Source organism: Pseudorasbora parva, chromosome 5, assembly GCF_024679245.1.
Source record: "Pseudorasbora parva isolate DD20220531a chromosome 5, ASM2467924v1, whole genome shotgun sequence".
NCBI classification, from domain to species: domain Eukaryota; kingdom Metazoa; phylum Chordata; class Actinopteri; order Cypriniformes; family Gobionidae; genus Pseudorasbora; species Pseudorasbora parva.
This window is the reverse complement of record NC_090176.1, coordinates 48,953,222-48,972,185: the sequence shown is the minus strand read 5'-3', so window position 1 is coordinate 48,972,185 and position 18,964 is coordinate 48,953,222. Positions and strand designations below refer to the sequence as shown.

General features: G+C 38.1%; 1 protein-coding gene across 8 annotated transcripts in view; it reads right to left on the bottom strand.

The window, feature by feature from the left end:
- The window catches only part of LOC137075703 (bromodomain adjacent to zinc finger domain protein 2B), a 107,979-nt gene that overhangs the window by 9,860 nt on the left and 79,155 nt on the right, over window positions 1–18,964 (bottom strand). For 5 of the 8 annotated variants that reach the window (XM_067444599.1, XM_067444597.1, XM_067444601.1 and 2 more), the window contains 12 exons: window positions 18,329–18,583; window positions 16,928–17,151; window positions 15,971–16,045; window positions 15,412–15,643; window positions 14,951–15,013; window positions 11,202–11,346; window positions 8,855–9,399; window positions 7,053–7,320; window positions 4,680–4,835; window positions 4,447–4,607; window positions 3,194–3,486; window positions 613–748 (listed from right to left, as the gene is read on the bottom strand). In XM_067444599.1, the coding sequence (XP_067300700.1) occupies window positions 613–748; window positions 3,194–3,486; window positions 4,447–4,607; window positions 4,680–4,835; window positions 7,053–7,320; window positions 8,855–9,399; window positions 11,202–11,346; window positions 14,951–15,013; window positions 15,412–15,643; window positions 15,971–16,045; window positions 16,928–17,151; window positions 18,329–18,583 (2,553 nt within the window). The remainder of the gene's footprint in view (window positions 1–612; window positions 749–3,193; window positions 3,487–4,446; window positions 4,608–4,679; window positions 4,836–7,052; window positions 7,321–8,854; window positions 9,400–11,201; window positions 11,347–14,950; window positions 15,014–15,411; window positions 15,644–15,970; window positions 16,046–16,927; window positions 17,152–18,328; window positions 18,584–18,964) is intronic. The other 3 variants (XM_067444603.1, XM_067444605.1, XM_067444604.1) reach the window with 1 other exon arrangement.

The window sequence follows — 18,964 nt, the reverse complement described above, 5'->3', positions numbered from 1 at the left end:
GAACTCGGACCAGACAAGCCAGAAGGGAATAGGCGCGAGAAAAGGAGAAAACCTTCAAGAGAAGCTTTTCCGAAGGTTGGTTCGATCGAAAGGCTTGGCTAACTAGCGGTGGTTATGTCAAGGCAATCTTTTGCTTCCCTTGCTTACCGTTTGAAACACGTGTGATAGCTCGTGGACACAGACCTGAAACATATATCTAATATAATTTATCGTTATGCGTTTGCACTTTTTCTATCTGGACACGGAGCATAATAAACATGCAACTTGTTCATTATCATTACCTGTGAAACTGTTGATTTCTATGGCAGTTAAATTAATATTGTCTTTTTTATTATACTATTGTTATTGACTGGTTTAAATTCTTTTATCGGTATAGGCAAGGGACATGGCCTCAAACGCACCACAATGCAGGAAATCACATCTACGAAATCAAAACAAATTTCACATGCGCGTCCAGTACGTGTTGGATCTGATCCAGTACGTCATCGTGCTACAGGCTGCAGCGAGGACCTCTTGAGGCCTGAAAGCCCACCAAACCGATCTAATAATCAATTCCTTTCAAGCACAGTGGAAACTGCAGCAGTATTTACAGTGGACTCCCAGCACACTCACCACTTTCATGATGGATTTCTCCCAGGCGATGGACTTCTGCAGCTGCTGTACGCACAGAGAGAGCTGACTCGCACTGCGCACCTCGCAGACAGCTTTACGCCACTGCCTCATTCCTGGAGCCACATCTTCCTCAGCCCTGCCAGAGAGATAATACGCTAACACACTGCTCAAAAAAAGGGGAAATAAAGCATTTTCTAAAGTGCCCCTATTATGCCATTTCAAAGACTCCTAATTTAGTTTTAGAGGTCTCGTACGATAGGATTACACGGAAAGGTCAAAAACACTTCAAATGTATCAATATACATTAAAGCATCACCTCATTTCTCAAAGAGTCTGAAACATTTGATAAAGGATTCAGTCTCTCTAAACCCACCTTTCTGAGCGCTACCCTGCTCTGATTGGTCAGATGGCCCAGTCTGTTGTGATTGGTCTACCCTGCTCTGATTGGTCAGATGGCCCAGTCTGTTGTGATTGGTCTACCCTGCTCTGATTGGTCAGATGGCTCAGTCTGTTGTGATTGGTCTACCCTGCTCTGATTGATCAGATGGCTCAGTCTGTTGTGATTGGTCTACCCTGCTCTGATTGGTCAGATGGCTCAGTCTGTTGTGATTGGTCTACCCTGCTCTGATTGGTCAGATGGCTCAGTCTGTTGTGATTGGTCTACCCTGCTCTGATTGGTCAGATGGCTCAGTCTGTTGTGATTGGTCTACCCTGCTCTGATTGGTCAGGTGGCTCAGTCTGTTGTGATTGGTCTACCCTGCTCTGATTGGTCAGGTGGCCCAGTCTATTGTGATTGATCTACTCTGCTCTGATTAGTCAGATGGCCCAGTCTGTTGTGATTGGTCAACCGCTTATAGTACATGTCGGAACTGAAATGCCTATTGCCAAATCTGAATTTTAGCTACAGATCTTCCTCAGCACTTGATGCAGAGAGATACGAACAGTAATGATGGCGTTGGTTTTACTGTATCAATTCCTCTGTTTTAAAGTGCATCAAAGTGGATTTGCTTTCACTGCACTCAAAACTCTACGTGACCAAACTTTTCCAGTCTCAGCTAAATCTACAGTGTTTAAAGGCGGGTCAGAGTAGACATTGTTCCCAGGCAGCCAATGAATTGCAGCCATTTATCTGCACATTGATCTTTGAAACTTTTCTGCCCTTTTACACTCACAAACAGCTCTATAACACACTACATTAAAGGTAGTATCTGAAAAAGTATAATGGGGCACTTTAAACAATATGATCAGGGTCCAAAATTAACTTCTTGCCACTTTACTACATTTACTGGTCATATATATTTGTTATTGGCCATGAAACTTATGCAAAAAAATAATGCAATGAAGAAATATCTGCATATTTGTTTCTACCCAATGCAATTATTTAGCAGTTCTTCATTGCATTAGCAATGGCCAGATTATCATCAATTCGGTTTAAAGCATGTAGTTCCAGCTAAATGGTAAGTCAAAATGGCAATTTTTATTCTGATTAAGTGCATGTTGATTTTGGAGCCTGGATATGAACATATTTCAGGAAAAACATGACATGACCAGTAACCCACATTCATGCTGATAATAACCACAGTGCTCGAGCTGATGAGCATTCATATTCAGACTCAGCATGTTTTGGCATTTTCCACAAATAGGGTTTACTTAGGTGTCCCATCACTGTTAAAAAACATGAGGAGGCACAGTTAGTGTTTTCCCAAATTATCGTCTGTAAAACCTTTTATTTAACATTATGAAGTTTAGTCTGTAAAAACCTTTATTTAATATTATTTATTCTTCTTCTCTCTCTCTCTCTCTCTCTCTCTCTCTCTCTCTCTGTGTGTAATTTGATCAGTAACCATCTTATTATAGCAAACTAAAACCACTAAAACTCATATAAAAAAATAATAAACTTATTTTAAAAAAACATGACAAACAACAAAATTACTAAACCTTTAACCAAAATAAATTGAAAACAGTGATGGCTTGATTAATGCTTAAATTAATAATAATTATTGTCATAATGTTTTTGTTGGGAGAACTATTAGATGTTAGTCTGCAAACCCTTTTATTTAATATTACTTATTTTCCATAAAATACAATCAAATAAAATGATGTAAATAATTAAACATAAATAACTGTAGAAATGTTATTGTACAAGTACCACAACAAACCAATATTTGGTACCAAAATGATCAGGTTTAATTTACGCTACATTTGTAACTTTGCTTTAGCAACACATCTTAATTTAAAAGTTTACTTTGAAAATAGCACCTCTTTTCACTGACCAATAACAACAATAAAAAAAAAATTGTAAGTAATATTTTATATTGTTAAGAGTTTCAGGCTGTATTTAGTACCCTTTTTGTGGAAGCCATTTCAAGAAGTACTTGTGTGTGGAAGGCAGACGGCTGTGGTTATTGTGATAGTGCCTCATGCCCATGCTTCACAACCCAAAACATAGTATAAGCTGCAATGTAGATGGGAAACAGACGCCACAGCCATAAACCCACAGATGCACACAGTGAAAGTAAAGCGTGAAGAGAGGCAGATGGGCTTCAGCAGGAAGCGAGTGGAGTGAATCTGGATGACCTACCCGTCACCATCAGCTCTAGCAGGTGATGGCGCAGGGGCCGGTACTGAGACCGTGCCCACGTTATCCAGTCTGATCTGAATGGTGCTGCTTAAAGGGCTCTTCAGATACCTTCGCTCAATGTTCCTCTCCAGCTCTGCCAGGCGCGTCACTGCGATATCTAGAGGATTGTTCACACGACGCACGATGCCACAGTCGTTCTTGTCGCATCTTTCTTTGCTGGTATCCACGACAGGTTTGTGCTCGTAATAGACCAGGTCTTCACTTTGTGACTGGGGAACTGGATGCATCCAGCCCTGTGAAACAAGCAGAATGCTTTCATGTTGTTTTTATTTACTGCAGTTGAGAACACAGACATTGTTGACACTGTAATATAAAAATCTAAAAGAATAGTCCGGAAAAACTGTTTATTGACGCATTAGGCCTTTATGGCTCATATAGTATGATATAGTGAGACTATGGAGCTTATACTTGAGGAGGAAAAAGCGTGTCCATTGTATTCATAGTGTTCACACCAGACACGAATGAAGCGATAAGCACAAGTTATTTACACGTTGAGTCAAAGCAAAGACGCGAATAGACATTCGGCGGCACGAAAAACGACGACACGATGACACGAATTAAGCATATGACGTGCGAATCGCACAAGTTGAAAAATCTGAACTTTGGCAGATATTCGTGCCAACAACGAGGACAACGAGGACTCCGGATAGCCGGAGCTGTATGATACATCTTCGTAGTTTGTAGAAACAGGGATAAAAAGGATCTTACTTGGAAGAAAGTGAGTAAGGAGGACTGACAGTCTGGTACCATCATTTGACATCTTAAGTTTTCTATAGACATATTTATCATGTCTGTGAGGCTAATATACATAGTTTTGGTTAATTTTTTTGACACACTCGTTCACAGAGACCAAGACGGCAGAACGTCCTTTTTTGTTTTCGTTATTTTACATAAGGCACAACGTTTTCTTGTTATTGTGAGATTACACAAATAAAGTAGACCGCTTTACAGAAAGTGGGAATGATGTATTACTTTTATCTGTATGACAAAAAAGGAGGTCTCCGCTGTTATCAGAAAAAAAATGCAAGTCATCGTACCGGCACCTCAAAGTCATGCAGTAAAACGCTATACTTTAGCTTCCACACTCCACCCAAAAACTTGGATACGGCCTAATAATAGTGCACATTTATCTAGGTTAATGTTAGAGCGAGTAACCATGCAAGAAAAATAAATAAAAAATAAAGTTTTCTTACCTTAACTTGCAGACTGGCTGAAGTGACTTTGTGCTCCAGTTCCTCGACCTGTTGCAGGATGCCAATGTCCATGTCCATGGCCTGTTCTTCCACACACCAGCCTTGGACGGTGTCCTCAGAGACCTGATTCTCCTCCAGCTCAGAGACGTCGATTACAGTGACTGGAGAAAGAGCACAAACTAAGAGCACTGCACTCTTTTAAACAGCCTTTAAGGGCCACAATGAGCACCTACCATCTCTGTTCCTGCTGCACACTTGGCCGATGTATTCCATGTGTTTCTGCAGTTGTTTCTGCAGCTGTTTCTCTCGGATCCCTCGGGAATGGCATGCTTTTTCTATGGATCGTAGCTCCTCGATATCTGTCACCTTCCACCAGCCAGTCAACATCTCTACAACACAAAAAGGCATTCACACAGGTTTGTTAGGAAACGTGTACATAAATCTAAACATAAATCTAAATTTATTACATTTTTCAGTGGCTTAAGATTCTTGCAATTAAAGAATCAAACGGTCACTGTAATTAAAAAACTAAATTTAAAGCAGCACTTGGCAACTTTTGCTCTCGGGGTCCCCCTACAGTTGGGAAAAAATAATGTCCTCAACTACTGTCGTAAGCTCTGTCATCCTACAACAGGGGATGCCATCGCGCGTGCATTTGTTGACATGACAACCCTGATAGCCCTGAACTAGTGATGCACGGGTCGTCTCATAACCCGCGGACCCCGTATGTCTGTTTAATGGTCGCGGGTGCGGGGCGGGTTGTAAAAATATATACAGTGGTGCGGGGCGGGCCAAACTAACTTCATAAAGGCGTCCCCGCGGGTTGGTGCAGCACTAACAGTTCCCCTGAACACTGCAGGAGGAGTTCACATGCAGGTGTTCTTCTGGCGGCGCGTGTGAAATGTCTTCATCCCAGGTACAGTCAGTGGCATATGCTTCAGCATGTCATATGAATATCATTTCATGGGTTTTATTTTTTTCAAACGCCAAATAATCACATCATTATAGGAGTCTATTGGTTAGCGTTTTACAGAATCTATATGATACTTCAGTTCAATGTTTGAGTGGAAGGTAATCACCATAACAAGCAGACAGCATCGGTCGGGCACGCCTCCTTCAGCTCACGCCGACGAGCAAACGCTGGTCGCATGTTGATCCTCGTCCTGCCTTTAATCACATCACTTTTTCGTTTCCTCTTATTGCTTTCCTCCAACAAAACCTTTTCTTTCTTATTTGTCTCTGCTGCTTCGGACATGACTATTATCTGACGAACAAAGTTGGGCTCACACGTCCGAATGTAAGGAAGTGTGTGTGTTGGTGGAAGTGACGTATATGCCGTAAAGCAGTCGAGTTTTGTAGTTCTTTTTGTTCTCGGGTTACTACCCGAAACCCGAAGTTTAAAAGTACGATTAAAAACGATACAGACCCCGTCAGGCTATGGCAGACGTGTCATTCAACCTATTGTAAGTCGATGTATCATCACAAGAGTCTTGAAAATATATTATGAAGGTTGAAAAGTTACCTAGTGCTGTTTTAAAATGAATTATTAGAATCTAATGTAAAAATACGAGTATAAAAATATTATTATATATTCATTTAATAATTAATAATACAATGCCTTTTTTTGTTGAAGTATGTTGAAATAAACGCTGCTCTTTTGAAAAAATGTATTACTGTTTCCACAAAAAGTTTCAACATCGATAATATCTTTCTTAAGCAGAAAACCAGCATATGCAAATGATTTCTGAAGGATCACATGACACTGAAGACTGGGGAAATGCTAACAATTCAGCTTTGATCTCAGGAATAAATTACACTTTACTATTACAATAGAAAAGTTATTTTAAATTTTAATAATATTCCACAATAAGTGGCTTCTCTCAAAAACTATAAAATCTTACTAAACCCAAACTTTTAAAAGGTAGTGTATAATATTGATATTATTGAAACACTTTAATGTATGAATATTTAATATATGACAAATGCCACCTTTTGAACATCTAATGTAGATTTTTTGTTTTTGTTTTTGTAAACCTTCAATCAAAACTTTGAATCAATTCAGTCAATTTTTTTAGTGTGTAATGTCGCTGCTTGAGCAAGTTACAGCGCTGAAAGTTCAATGCAAACGGAGATATTGTCTTTTAAAGTTATGGCAGTTTATTGCCTACAAAAACGGCCGGTTTGGACTAAAGCGAGCTTCTTCCTGGGTTGGTGACATCATAAACCCTCGCTAGTCTCCGCAGATGTGACTTCTGCCCGTAATGGGAAGGGGCGTGGCGTTTCCGGCAACCTGTGCTTGGCACTTCAGGCAATAAAAATACAGGAAACTACATTTGGCCATCTGACCAATCTAAAACCATTGCGTTTTTCAGAGGGATGAGCTTCATAGAAGCAGGAAGCAAACGAGGCGTTCAAAGGACAGTGGAGACAGCAATGGAATAAAGCAATGTGGAATAAAGGGAGAATAGAAGAACAATACGGCGTTTAAAAAAAAAGAAGAAGTATTAAGACATGTTATACTGCGCCCCATAAACACAACCAAGCCTAGAAAAAAACCACAGCACCACCCCTTTAATAACAGTCTCCAGATGTCATCTCAGGCTTACCTTCAGGAATAGGTTCAGGTGATGGGTAATCCTGATTTCTAGCCACCTCAATAGCAGGTGAGGGTGTGCAGAGGGATTTCTCCACCGGAGACTCTGGAGAGCTGCTTTTACTGCGGCTCACATTGACGTTTGCATTAACCTCTGAGAGCGGCTGAACGCCACTGAGAATCTGGGCCATGGAAATCCCAGAGAACATCACATTTGGACTCAGATTTCCATTGGACCAAGCACAGAACGGCAGATCTATTAAGGGCACACCAGACTTCATCTGCAAACACAGAGATGTGTTATAGTCAAAGAACACAAACACAAAAAGAACAGAACAAACGGTCGCCAACAGGGTTTATCATCAAATCAAAAGCTGTGATTTAAATAAGTATAGTCTGTTGTGCTGTGTTATATGCATGCTGCTTACAGTATTTCAGCATCGAGTTAACACGAAATGCTGCTTCTCACCAATTCCATCTCTGTATGTGCAGGGATTTTAATGTGCATTTTGGGAATACAATGTGCGCTAATTTACTTTATTTGCATTCATGTAATATTCAATATTTATGTGCACAGAAATGTACAGCATTTTACCAATTTTTAGGATTTAAAGAAAGGGAAGAATGCATAATAAATATTAGTATTGTACTGTATAGGATTGAAGTAAATATTAGAATTGTAAAACAAAATCCTCATTTTTTTTCAACCTATTTACATAATAAATGATAGAATATTTTTTTTATATTAAGTTAAACAATATAATAACAATAATAATAATAATAATTATTATTATTATTATTTGCCAACATAAAAGTTTGAGGATTTGAATGCTTGAAAGTGAAGAATTTAAGATATTAATATTAGTATCGTAACTTGCAGTGTAAAACATAAATGACTAACAATAATTATAATAATTAATTTTTTTTATTTTTTTTATTTAACAGGACAATTATTATTTACAACAATATATTTACATAATACAATATATTTTTTAATAATTTAATAATTGTGCTAAAAATGATCATTTAAAAGGAAAGAATGCATCATATATCTTAGTATATTAATGTATAGTATTGACATAAATAATAATATTTTAATGTATAGTATTGACATAAATATTAGTATATTAATGTTTAGTATTGACATAAATAATAATAATGTATAGTATTGACATAAAGATTACTATATTAATGTATAGTATTGACATAAATAATAATATTTTAATGTATAGTATTGACATAAATATTAGCATTGTAACTTGCAGTGTAAAAGAAAATATCAAATTCAAATGATCCAATATTATAATAATTTTTTTACAGGACAATTGTCATTTTCAACAGAAATATATTTACATATTTATAATATGCATTTTTATAGTTAGTTAAAACAATATAATAATTAGATAAAAGCATTAGGATTTAAGGGCTTAAAATGAAAGAATTTAAGATATTAGTATTGCAACTTGCAATGTAAAACAAAATAATTATTATAATATTTATTTTACAAGACATTTGTAATTTACAACAGTAATATATTTATATAATAAAACAATCTTTATTTTTATAGTTAAATAGTTTTATCGCTAAAACAATGTTTTAAGCCCTATGTTAGTGCAGCTCTCCATATAAATCATTAAAAAATAAAAAACGCTTACTAAAAGAAGATTACTTTATCTGTTTACTTCTATGACATTATCCATTATCAGAGAACATGTGAATATGTTGTTAAAATATTAACTTAAAATCGAAATAAATATTTAACATCTAAGGAGTTGACAAAAAATGTTTGTGAATCCCTGGTCCACACGATCATACCCGCATCTGTGCTGCTAATGAAAAGCTGTTGATTCCTGCTGTGCTGGACGGACAGGTGGCAAACGGGGCTCTGCCATTGGACGTTTGTGCTGAGGAAGATGGCGGCGCTGAATGTGGACTTTCAGTCAGAGATGAGACGTCACATGGGGAGCGTGGGAGCAGACTGAACCAATGAGCGCTCCTCTCGGTCAAGACCTTGTAGAGCTGGTCGTTACGGATCTGCTGTTGCGCATTAGTGAGGTAGGCATTGTTGATCAGGTGATCAGGGTCAGGGATGCTGGATAATGTAGTCTGCTGTTTTGGACTGCCATTTTGCCGACAAGAGACCTTGGAGGACATCTTGGCCACTTCCAACAGCTTACTGAGCTTTGAGAAAGAGTCAGGTTTCTGCAGGAAGAGGTTGAGAGAATCTACATCCTGCGGAGGTTCGCGTTTCAGCTCAGCGCTTCCGTATTTTTCATCAGGCTCCTCTACCGGCTCCACTTTGACCTGGACGAGGTGAGCGTTCTTCAGCCTCTCCCGCTCTCTCTGCAACTCCACTGGACCTGAAGGAACACAGGAGATCAGCAGCAGCAGCAGCACATTTCTAAAGCTTGTTCCAATAACATTATATAAATAAAGTAAAACCTGCCATGGAAAAAGGTCTTTCCAAAATTAAAAAAGGGAAATATTAAAATCTTTTATATAATGCTTAAACATTGCTTAATATATTCCTTACATATTATAATATTGCTTACATGTATGCATGGATGTATGTACGTACATATGTATGTATGTATGTATGTGTGTGTGTATGTATGTGTGTATGTATGCATGCATGCGTGTGCGTACGTGCGTGCGTGCGTGTGTATGTATGTGTATATATGTGTGTATGTATAAATGCATGCATGCATGCGTGTGTGTATGTATGTGTGTGTGTGTGTGTGTGTGTGTGTGTGTGTGTGTGTATGTATGCGTGTATGTATGCGTGTATGTATGCGTGTATGTATGCGTGCGTGCGTGCGTGCGTGCGTGCGTGCGTGCGTGCGTGCGTATGTATGTATGTATGTATACAGTCCATACGACTAGAAAGTTTCAAAAGAACAGCATTTATCTGAAATGGAAAGCTTTTTCACTACTGTTTAAAAGTTTGGGGTCAGTAAGATTTTTTTGTTGTTGAAACAAATCAAAAATAAAGTAATACTTTTATTCAATGAGGATGCATTAAAACCCCATAAGTGTTTAAAAGTTTGGGGTCAGTAAGATTTAATCTTACTGATTCAAATGAATTTAATTCTGGAATGGTTTGGAATATGAACCTATTTTTGTATTTTTGGGCTTGTTTTTAAAAACACACTTGGAAATTTCTTGTACATGTGAAAGAAGCTGAATAAAATTTAAAACAAAAAAGTTATAGGTGTTTAAGTTTGTTGTAATAAAAAAAGTAATTTAATATTTATTTATATTTTAATATATGTGTGTGTGTGTGTGTGTGTGTGTGTGTGTGTGTGTGTGTGTGTGTGTGTTGAACTGAATTTCATGTCAAATGAAAAGCCTTAAGTCTAAATAAGTTGTGTTCGAAATTTGACATTGATATCACAAAAAATGAGATTTCTGTGTTATTTTTAGTCGCTATACCAACAATGTCCACTAGGTACTAGTCACTGTATGATTTGTAATGGACGACTGATTTGATTTACAATTTTTTTTTTTTTATTCAAACAGCAATAAAACATTTTAGATAGGTTGTAAATGATTTTTTAAACCATACATATGAAATATTAAAAAAATTGTATGACCATATACAATAAAACAACTACTACTGAAACCACATTGTACAGGAGTTTTTTTGCAAAATTTTCTTGTCACAAATTAATAAATTACTGTCACTTCATAATTTTAACTATAAAACAGTGGTCAAATATGAAAAATACAATCTCTAAGGTCTCCAATGATATATAGTTTGTCAAGATTAGTTTAGATTTAGTATAGAATATTACAGTTTTAAATATGTAATGGCTTTGGGCCCACCGGTGGGCCAGTGACACTTAAGGGGTTCGAAGTGATTGTTTTCAACATTATTAATAAGAAGAAATGTTTCTTTGGCATCAAATCATCATATTAGAATGATTAGTGAGTGAAGGATCATGTGACACTGAAGACTGGAGTAACGATGATACTTTATGATACAGCTGTATTTTGGATTTAAATAAATGAAGCCTTTATGAGAAGAGAATATTCCTTCACAATTCCACCCAGTTTCTGTTTTCCAGGGTGTTTCCTGTGGCTTCTAACTGAGAGATCAGTCCATTAGAAGAAGCCTTCGTCTTCATTATAATATATTATAATCTCATTCTGTGTTTCTCACCCTCTCCACTCTCCAGACCCTCCACAAAGATCCCGCCACACTGCGGCAGCACCCAGTAGCGTCTTTTATAACGGTCCTGACCGAACATCACCGAACGCAGGGAATGAGACGCCTCGAACAGCTTTCGACGGAGCTGAGTCTGTTGCTGAAAGAGATGAAGGTAAAAATCATTAAGACAGGTGTATCCATTTCAAACCTTTACTGAAAATATTTGCTGTGTGTTTGGTAAGGTGCAAGTGAATCTGCACTCTCATTCTAGCACACATTTATTATAAAACATTTATGTAAAGCAAGTATAGGCATGTTATCCTCCTGGGGACCAGCTATTCATTTTTGTCCTCTGTAGAGGACATTTGTTTTTTAATGAATTTAATGAGATTTTGCCTGTGGTGTCTTGCCTTCATTTTCTTAATAACCGACTCCTCTACAGATTTTTGTTCTATATTTCTTATGCTCCATGAATTTCAGTTGATGCAGTGTCTCGTGTTAGGTGACGCAAATGAAACAATGTATTGGAACAAGTGGAACATGTATAAACTGGAACATAAAAATTAGTAAACAAGTGGAACAATGTGTTAAAAAGAAAGAAACTGACACATGAAGCAATGACTGGAACAAATGGAATGGTGTGTTTGGAACATAGAATGTGAAACAATACGTGGAACAAGTTAGATTAAGATTAAAGGTCCTGTTCTTCGCGATCCCATCTTTCAAACTTTAGTTAGTGTGTAATGTTGCTGTTGGAGCATAAATAATACCTGTAAAATTATAAAGCTCAAAGTTCAATGCCAAGCGAGATATTTTATTTAACAGTTCCCTTTCAAAGCCTACAGCGAGCGGCCGGTTTGGACTACACCGCTGCACTTCCTGCTGTAATGACGTCACTAGAACCGTTTGTTGACTAACCCTCCGCCCACAAGAACACGCAAAATAGGGGGCGTGGTCTCGTTGCTCTCCCACGTGGAGAAGAGCGCGCATTCAGCGCTGGCATCGCCCCGTTATGGTAAAAGGCGGGACCTTTCCGGGCAAAGTGCGCTAAGCTGCTGTCCAATCACAACACGGGAAGCGCTGGCCCAATCAGAACTCGTTACGTGTTTCTGAAGGAGGGACTTCATAGAACAAGGAAATCAGCAGGCCGTTTTTAGGACAGAGGAAACAGCGCTGTACAGATAAGTCAACTGTGTGAAAAATACTGTGTTTTTTTAAACGCGAAACATGAACTCATGTTATATTGCACACTGTAAACATAATCAAGCCTTCAAAAACACACGAAAAATGGGACCTGTAATCATTCCATCTATATCTTCATGTTCCATTTGTTCAATATATTTGTTCCATGCTACATTTGTTCTGTCCATCTTTGTTCGTGTGGAACAAACTGAACAAATGGGACTTTGTTTGGTGGAATAACTAACCCGGATGAAACAATACCGGAAACGAATGGAACAGATTCACATGGTTTCTTGTTCCATTTGTTGTAGTGTCTCATGTGTTAGGTTGGTGTAATAATATACAGTCACAAAAAAAGTACTTCTTTATGTCTTTGCTATTCACCGTTAATATAATATAGGGCAAAACCCCCATAAACTTCAATCAAAATCGAAGAACGAACTGGTCCGATTTACTTTTGAACAAAATCAGGCCAAAAGAAGTTTATTCATGTATGTGTATGAGTATGAAAAAGCTTGCCAAAGCGACCTTTCCAGGAGGAGCTAGTAAACACATCCAAACTACTATTGGTCCCTGTGGCTCAGAGCCTCCCCCCTTCTTAGACATGGAAATCTTCTCATTTTTTTGTATAATCCATCAAGGTCAAATGTCCACAAGTAAAAACAGGAACACACTGGAAAGCTGCTTAAAAATCAAAATTGAGGTTGTAATTCCAATTGAAAGAGACACTGACAATTTTTTTTGTTTAATACTGTAAAGCTGCTTGATTTTAAAGCAGCACTAGGTAACTTTTGCTCTCGGGGTCCCCCTACAGTTGGGAAAAAATAATGTCCTCAACTACTGGTGTAAGCTCTGTCATCCTACAACAGGCGATGTCATCGCGCGTGCATTTGTTGACATGACAACCCTGATAGCCCTGAACTAGTGATGCACGGGTCGTCTCATAACCCAAGGACCCCGTATGTCTATTTAATGGTTGCGGGTGCGGGGCGGGTTGTAAAAATATATACAGTGGTGCGGGGCGGGTTGTAAAAATATATACAGTGGTGCGGGGTGGGCCAAATAATTTCATAAAAGCGGGTTGGTGCAGCACTAACCCCTCATTTACACTGAACACGTGTGCGGCGCATTACGGCTGTGACAAGTTTTTATTCCGTCCTCCACGCGGTGCTAACTCACACAGGGAGCATATCAGAAGCGGAGCGACTGGATGCGTGAGACCACGTGATTTGCCTGTCCGACGTCCATTTCTTGTCTCCGACCAAGGATATATTGCCAATATACATGCAATACGTTTAAGAGTATGCACAGGGTGTTTATTTTGAAACAGGGATTTTTATTTTGTATTTCCGGTGCGACTTGGACACGCGTCCGTCAAAAATAGACTAGGCACCTATATTTAGCGAAGCGTCTCGGAGAGCTGCTTCTGGGAAGCTTCTGAAACGCGCCGCGGCACGGCCGGTGTAAACACAAGCATTGACTAGAATGGGCGCAATCAGCTCTGGTAGCCGTGTCGCAGCCGTAATGCGCCGCACACGTGTTCGAGGGGTAACAGTTCCCCTGAACACTGCAGGAGGAGTTCACATGCAGGTGTTCTTCTGGCGGCGCGTGTGAAATGTCTTCATCCCAGGTACAGTGGCATGTTTCAGCATGTCATATGAATATAATTTCATGGGTTTTATTTTTTTCAAACGCCAAACAATCGCGATGCTCACGTTTACAAGCCAGCGTCATTATAGTAGTCTATTGGTTAGCGTTTTACAGAATCTATGATACTTCAGTTCAATGTTTGAGTGGAAGGTAATCCCCATAACAAGCAGGACAGCATCGGTCGGGCACGCCTCCTCCAGCTCACGCCGACGAGCAAACGCTGGTCACATGTTGATCCTCGTGCTGCCTTTAATCCCATCTCTTTTTCGTTTCCTCTAATTGCTTTCCTCCAACAAAACCTTTTCTTTCTTATTTGTCTCTGCTGCTTCGGACATGACTATTATCCGACGAACAAAGTTGGGCTCGCACGTCCGAATTTAAGGAAGTGTGGGTGTTGGTGGAAGTGACGTATATGCCGTAAAGCAGTCGAATTTTGTAGTTCTTTTTGTTCTCGGGTTACTACCCGAAACCCGAAGTTTAAAAGTACGATTAAAAACGATACAGACCCCGTCAGGCTATGGCAGACGTGTCATTCAACCTATTGTAAGTCGATGTATCATCACAAGAGTCTTGAAAATATATTATGAAGGTTGAAAAGTTACCTAGTGCTGTTTTAAGCAATCTTGACTGAAGTGCCAGATTGCAGAGCTTGAACAAACATTATCCAAACACATCGTCATGATCAGATGTTTTCTTACCACTCATTTTTATTGTGTTTATTTTGTTTTTAAGTGGAAAGTGTGCAGCATATTTACATATTCATCTAATCGCCGCTCTCAGCAGTGTGGGCGGTGTGGGATGTTTTCTAACAGTATACCGCTGGTCATGTATTTCAAACATATTTTCACGTGTTTATTTACCCCTATGCATAACACCTTTGCAGCAAGTATCTCAGGGCTTTAGGAACCTCTTGCTGACAGCTCATTTACCTTGCTGAGCTTCTCAATCTGTCTCTCCAGCTCCTCAATGCTTGTGGATTGATCACCTTCATCCTGCAAAAAGCAGCTCTTAATACACCATAACAACACACAGCGGACATGCTCCTTAAGTACAGAGCTAAAACAGTGGTGTCTGTTAATAATAAAGAATGAAAACAAGAAGCTTTGTTTTAATTATAGCAGAAACACTGGAGGAAATAATCTTAGGCTTCGGATATTGTGTAGGACCATGACGGTCCTTTGAGTCAAAAAGGCAGTTTTGCTATGGAAACACTACAAATTTTAGAACAGTGTAAAAAAAGGTATTTACTGACACTAAACTAAAAAAATGACTAACTCTGAACTTCAAACAGATTTACATTAACATATTCAGCAGATGCTTTTATCTAAAGTGACTAGCATTACATTCAAGCTAATCAGTTTTTCAGTTCATGCATTTGATCACGCTCTACCTCGTCTTCACACGCCTCGGCTTTCTTCCCTTTCTTCCCACCAAAATATTCTTCGTCTTCATCCTCCTCTCCCTGTTCATCACTGTCATCATCTTCCTCATCATCATCATCACTCTCCCCTCCTTTGCGCTTGCGTTTACGGCTGTTGGCAGGCGTACCGGAGGCTTGACCCTCCTCTCCTCCAATACTGCTTTCCCGCTTTCCCGTCCTCTTAGCGTAGATGCTCCTTAGTCTGTACAACATCAGCCAAAATAAAGGATGCATTGCAAACTAACCAAAACGTTATAGATCACATTATAACTAGATTTGCATTATCACTAAAATTGGAGGTGAGTATAGGTTTTTATTCTGTATAAATGAAATACTGCAGCAGTCAAATTACATTCTGTTTTTAATATTCAACCATAACGTGATCTTATTTTTTTCAAAAAAAAAGGAACTGTATATTACGGACCACAGGAAGACTAGCGACCACTATTTAAAACTAATAAGACTGTTTTACATTATCAGAGGAAGGAAATGTGTGTGTTTATGAGATGGGCGTAAACAAGTGTCTTACTTCCGCAGGTTCCCCTCGATCAGCCATTTGTCTCGTCGCAGGTTGGTCATGCTGTCAATGTTTCTGTCAATCTCACTGTGCAAAGACAACAAAGAAAATGTAATTGTATGCATGAGACACAAAATTATAAGCACCTTCAGAGTTGGGAGGTATGACCAAAATCTTACATTTATTGTAATTTTATATCAGTAATAGTATCATGATGCATAGGAAATTCTCAGTATTTTCCAGTAAAACATAAATGATGTGTTTAAAAATCCTTAAACCACGACACAGTTATCATAGATATAACACTGTTTATATATTGAAAGTCCAGCATAAAAAAGTCTCTTTATCAACTGTTTGATGGCGGGCCAAAGCAGCCAGTAGGCGGGAATTATGCAAATGTCTAAAAGGCTGACATAGTTTAGTCACAGAAATAATGGCAAAGAGGTGTTTTAAAATATACAAATAAAATTAATTAATTAGGTCTTATTTAATTCTATAAACTATAATACTGATCTGCAACATTGTCGCTATATGATAAATTAAAATAAGCTGATAACATGATAATTTTCTGCAGAACGACTGTACAGCCAAATCTAATTTTGTTGCAATATTGTCCTGTTTGACACTGTGAAGCTGCTTTGAAACAATTGTCATTGTAAAAGCACGATATAAAGAAAGTTGATTAATTGATTGAAGGCAAGTGTTTTTTTGTTGAACAGATCCCCTCTTTTTGGCAGAGACTTATACACTAAGGGAAAGGTCAAATAAAAAAATCATAATAGATCTTTCAGTCTTTCGACTTAAAAATTTCATGTTGAATTCAAAGTGTTACTTGACATTTCTCTAAACTATTTGTGAAACTTACAAGCAAAGTAAAAATTGCATCTATGCCCATTTTTTCCCCAACATACAAGTTTTACACCAGTTCCACCATTAGCATGCTGAACTAATGAAGTGAGATGAGCGCACCTGACCACAGTCTTGCTGCAGGACAGCTCATTAACCAGGAAGGCCAGTATAGCGGCTTTCTGAGAGGGTGTGTGGGCCTGGAAAGCTTTGGTCTTCAAGCTCTCGGCCAGCGACGCTAACTCAGTCTGTCCACAGTGAGCCTCCATGTAGATCTGCAGCACCTCGGAGACATTGTGCCGGTTCAGGCCAACGTTAGTCACATGGTCTCCCAGAGCCGTCTTAGCCTGAAATATTCAAAATACCCAAACAAAAGAACAAAGTGACACAATGAGGAATTTGGTGTGACAAAGGCCGTGAGATAGTGTTCAAAGAGAATTATCATGGTAATTGAAAGGCACGGTTAACTCGAGTTTCTTAGAGGGCGCAAAAGGCTTTCTATGCAGACTGTGAATGCATATGAGATTAGCACAGAAAATCTGCTGAGGGCCTGAACTGAATTCTTGCTCTTTATTGGAGATATTCGGTTTGAAGCCACAAAGAAAACTACACTTAAAGAAGACAAGAGGAACTGATGGTGTGTGAGAAATAAACTAGGACCAGACAGAATCTACAGACTTTAACATGCATGTAAACTTCAAGAGAAGATTTTACAATAAATAAATAGTATTGTTAAATAAACAAACCTATTTTTTATTTGTCCCAAGTGTAAGGTACAATAAATGGTTTTCCATTTGTCTTTAATGTGGAAATATATATTTAATAAAAAATTTTTAATAAACTATCATGCAATAGCAGAGCTTAAGAGCTGTGAACATTATACTAAATACAATTTTACATTCAATTTCAGGCCATTTACCATCAATTACTCACTTTGCTTTTTGTGAAAGTAAATATAAAAAAATGATATAAAAATAAATTAAAATAAATAAAAACCTGCTACTGTCTGTCATTAATGTTAATCAAAAAACATAAGAAAAAGAGAAATTCATTCACTTCTCTTGATTGAATACATTACAATAATTTGGAGATTAAATGTGAAATTACTACAATATAAAAACTTTAATGTTAGGTGTAATTAATTGCGATTAATAATTTGTTTATTTATTATTTAGTTATTTTTTTAATTGATTTACAGCACTAATACATATACATTTTATATGTATGTATGTATGTATGTATGTATACACACACACATACATGCTGTAGATTGATTACAAGAATGATAAACTATTTCAGCCCATTTTCCAATGATTACCACTTTGCATGAAAGGTAAATAAAAGTAAATAAATAAAAAAATGCATAAAAAAAAAATGTGTTTCTCAAGATCTCAATCTGAAGGATTCTGCTTAAAAGCTTGAAATTTCACAACAATTGTACAACAAACGTGAACTCCTTCAATACCCAGGTGTGTTCAGAGCTGGATCCAGACAAATCTAAGCATGCTCATGCTCTCCTCTCACCCTGTGTCCTGCAGGGAGTCCTGGGTCACACACCGCAGCAGACAGCATGCGCACCAGCAGGTCCTGGATGAAGCTCATGCTGTCACCAACGTTCAACAGCCCCGCCTGCAGCACGCCGAGTGATGGCACGTCAGCATTGAGGTCAAACCCCAGGACCTTTCCAAAACAGCGCAGGAACTGCATCACCATTAGACAGTCTGAGAAACATCCGCCCGGCAACACCAGACCCGCTATCCGTGACAGCACTGGCAGAGGCTGAACATGGACAAAATTAGCTGAAATTATTTTAATCTCAAGACATTGAAGCATAGTTTTATGATTTTTTTTTGATTGTATGCCTAGTACACTGTAAAAAAAAAAATCAGGTCTCCAATTGAAATTTTTCAAGTGACTGATCACATCTACATTTTTCAGTAAGCAGAATTTAATTTCTATGAATTAAATTGTATCAATTTACCGAACTTCAATTCGACCAACTGAAAAATTTAGTTTTAGTTTAGAAAATTGGAGACTTTTTTCTTTTTTTTACAGTGTATATTTATGTTTTCTGGATGGCTGCTAAGACCTTTCTAGGTGGTTTATATGTGACTAGGGGGAATGCTATTTAAAAACCAGTCAGATTGGCAGATTGCTTAA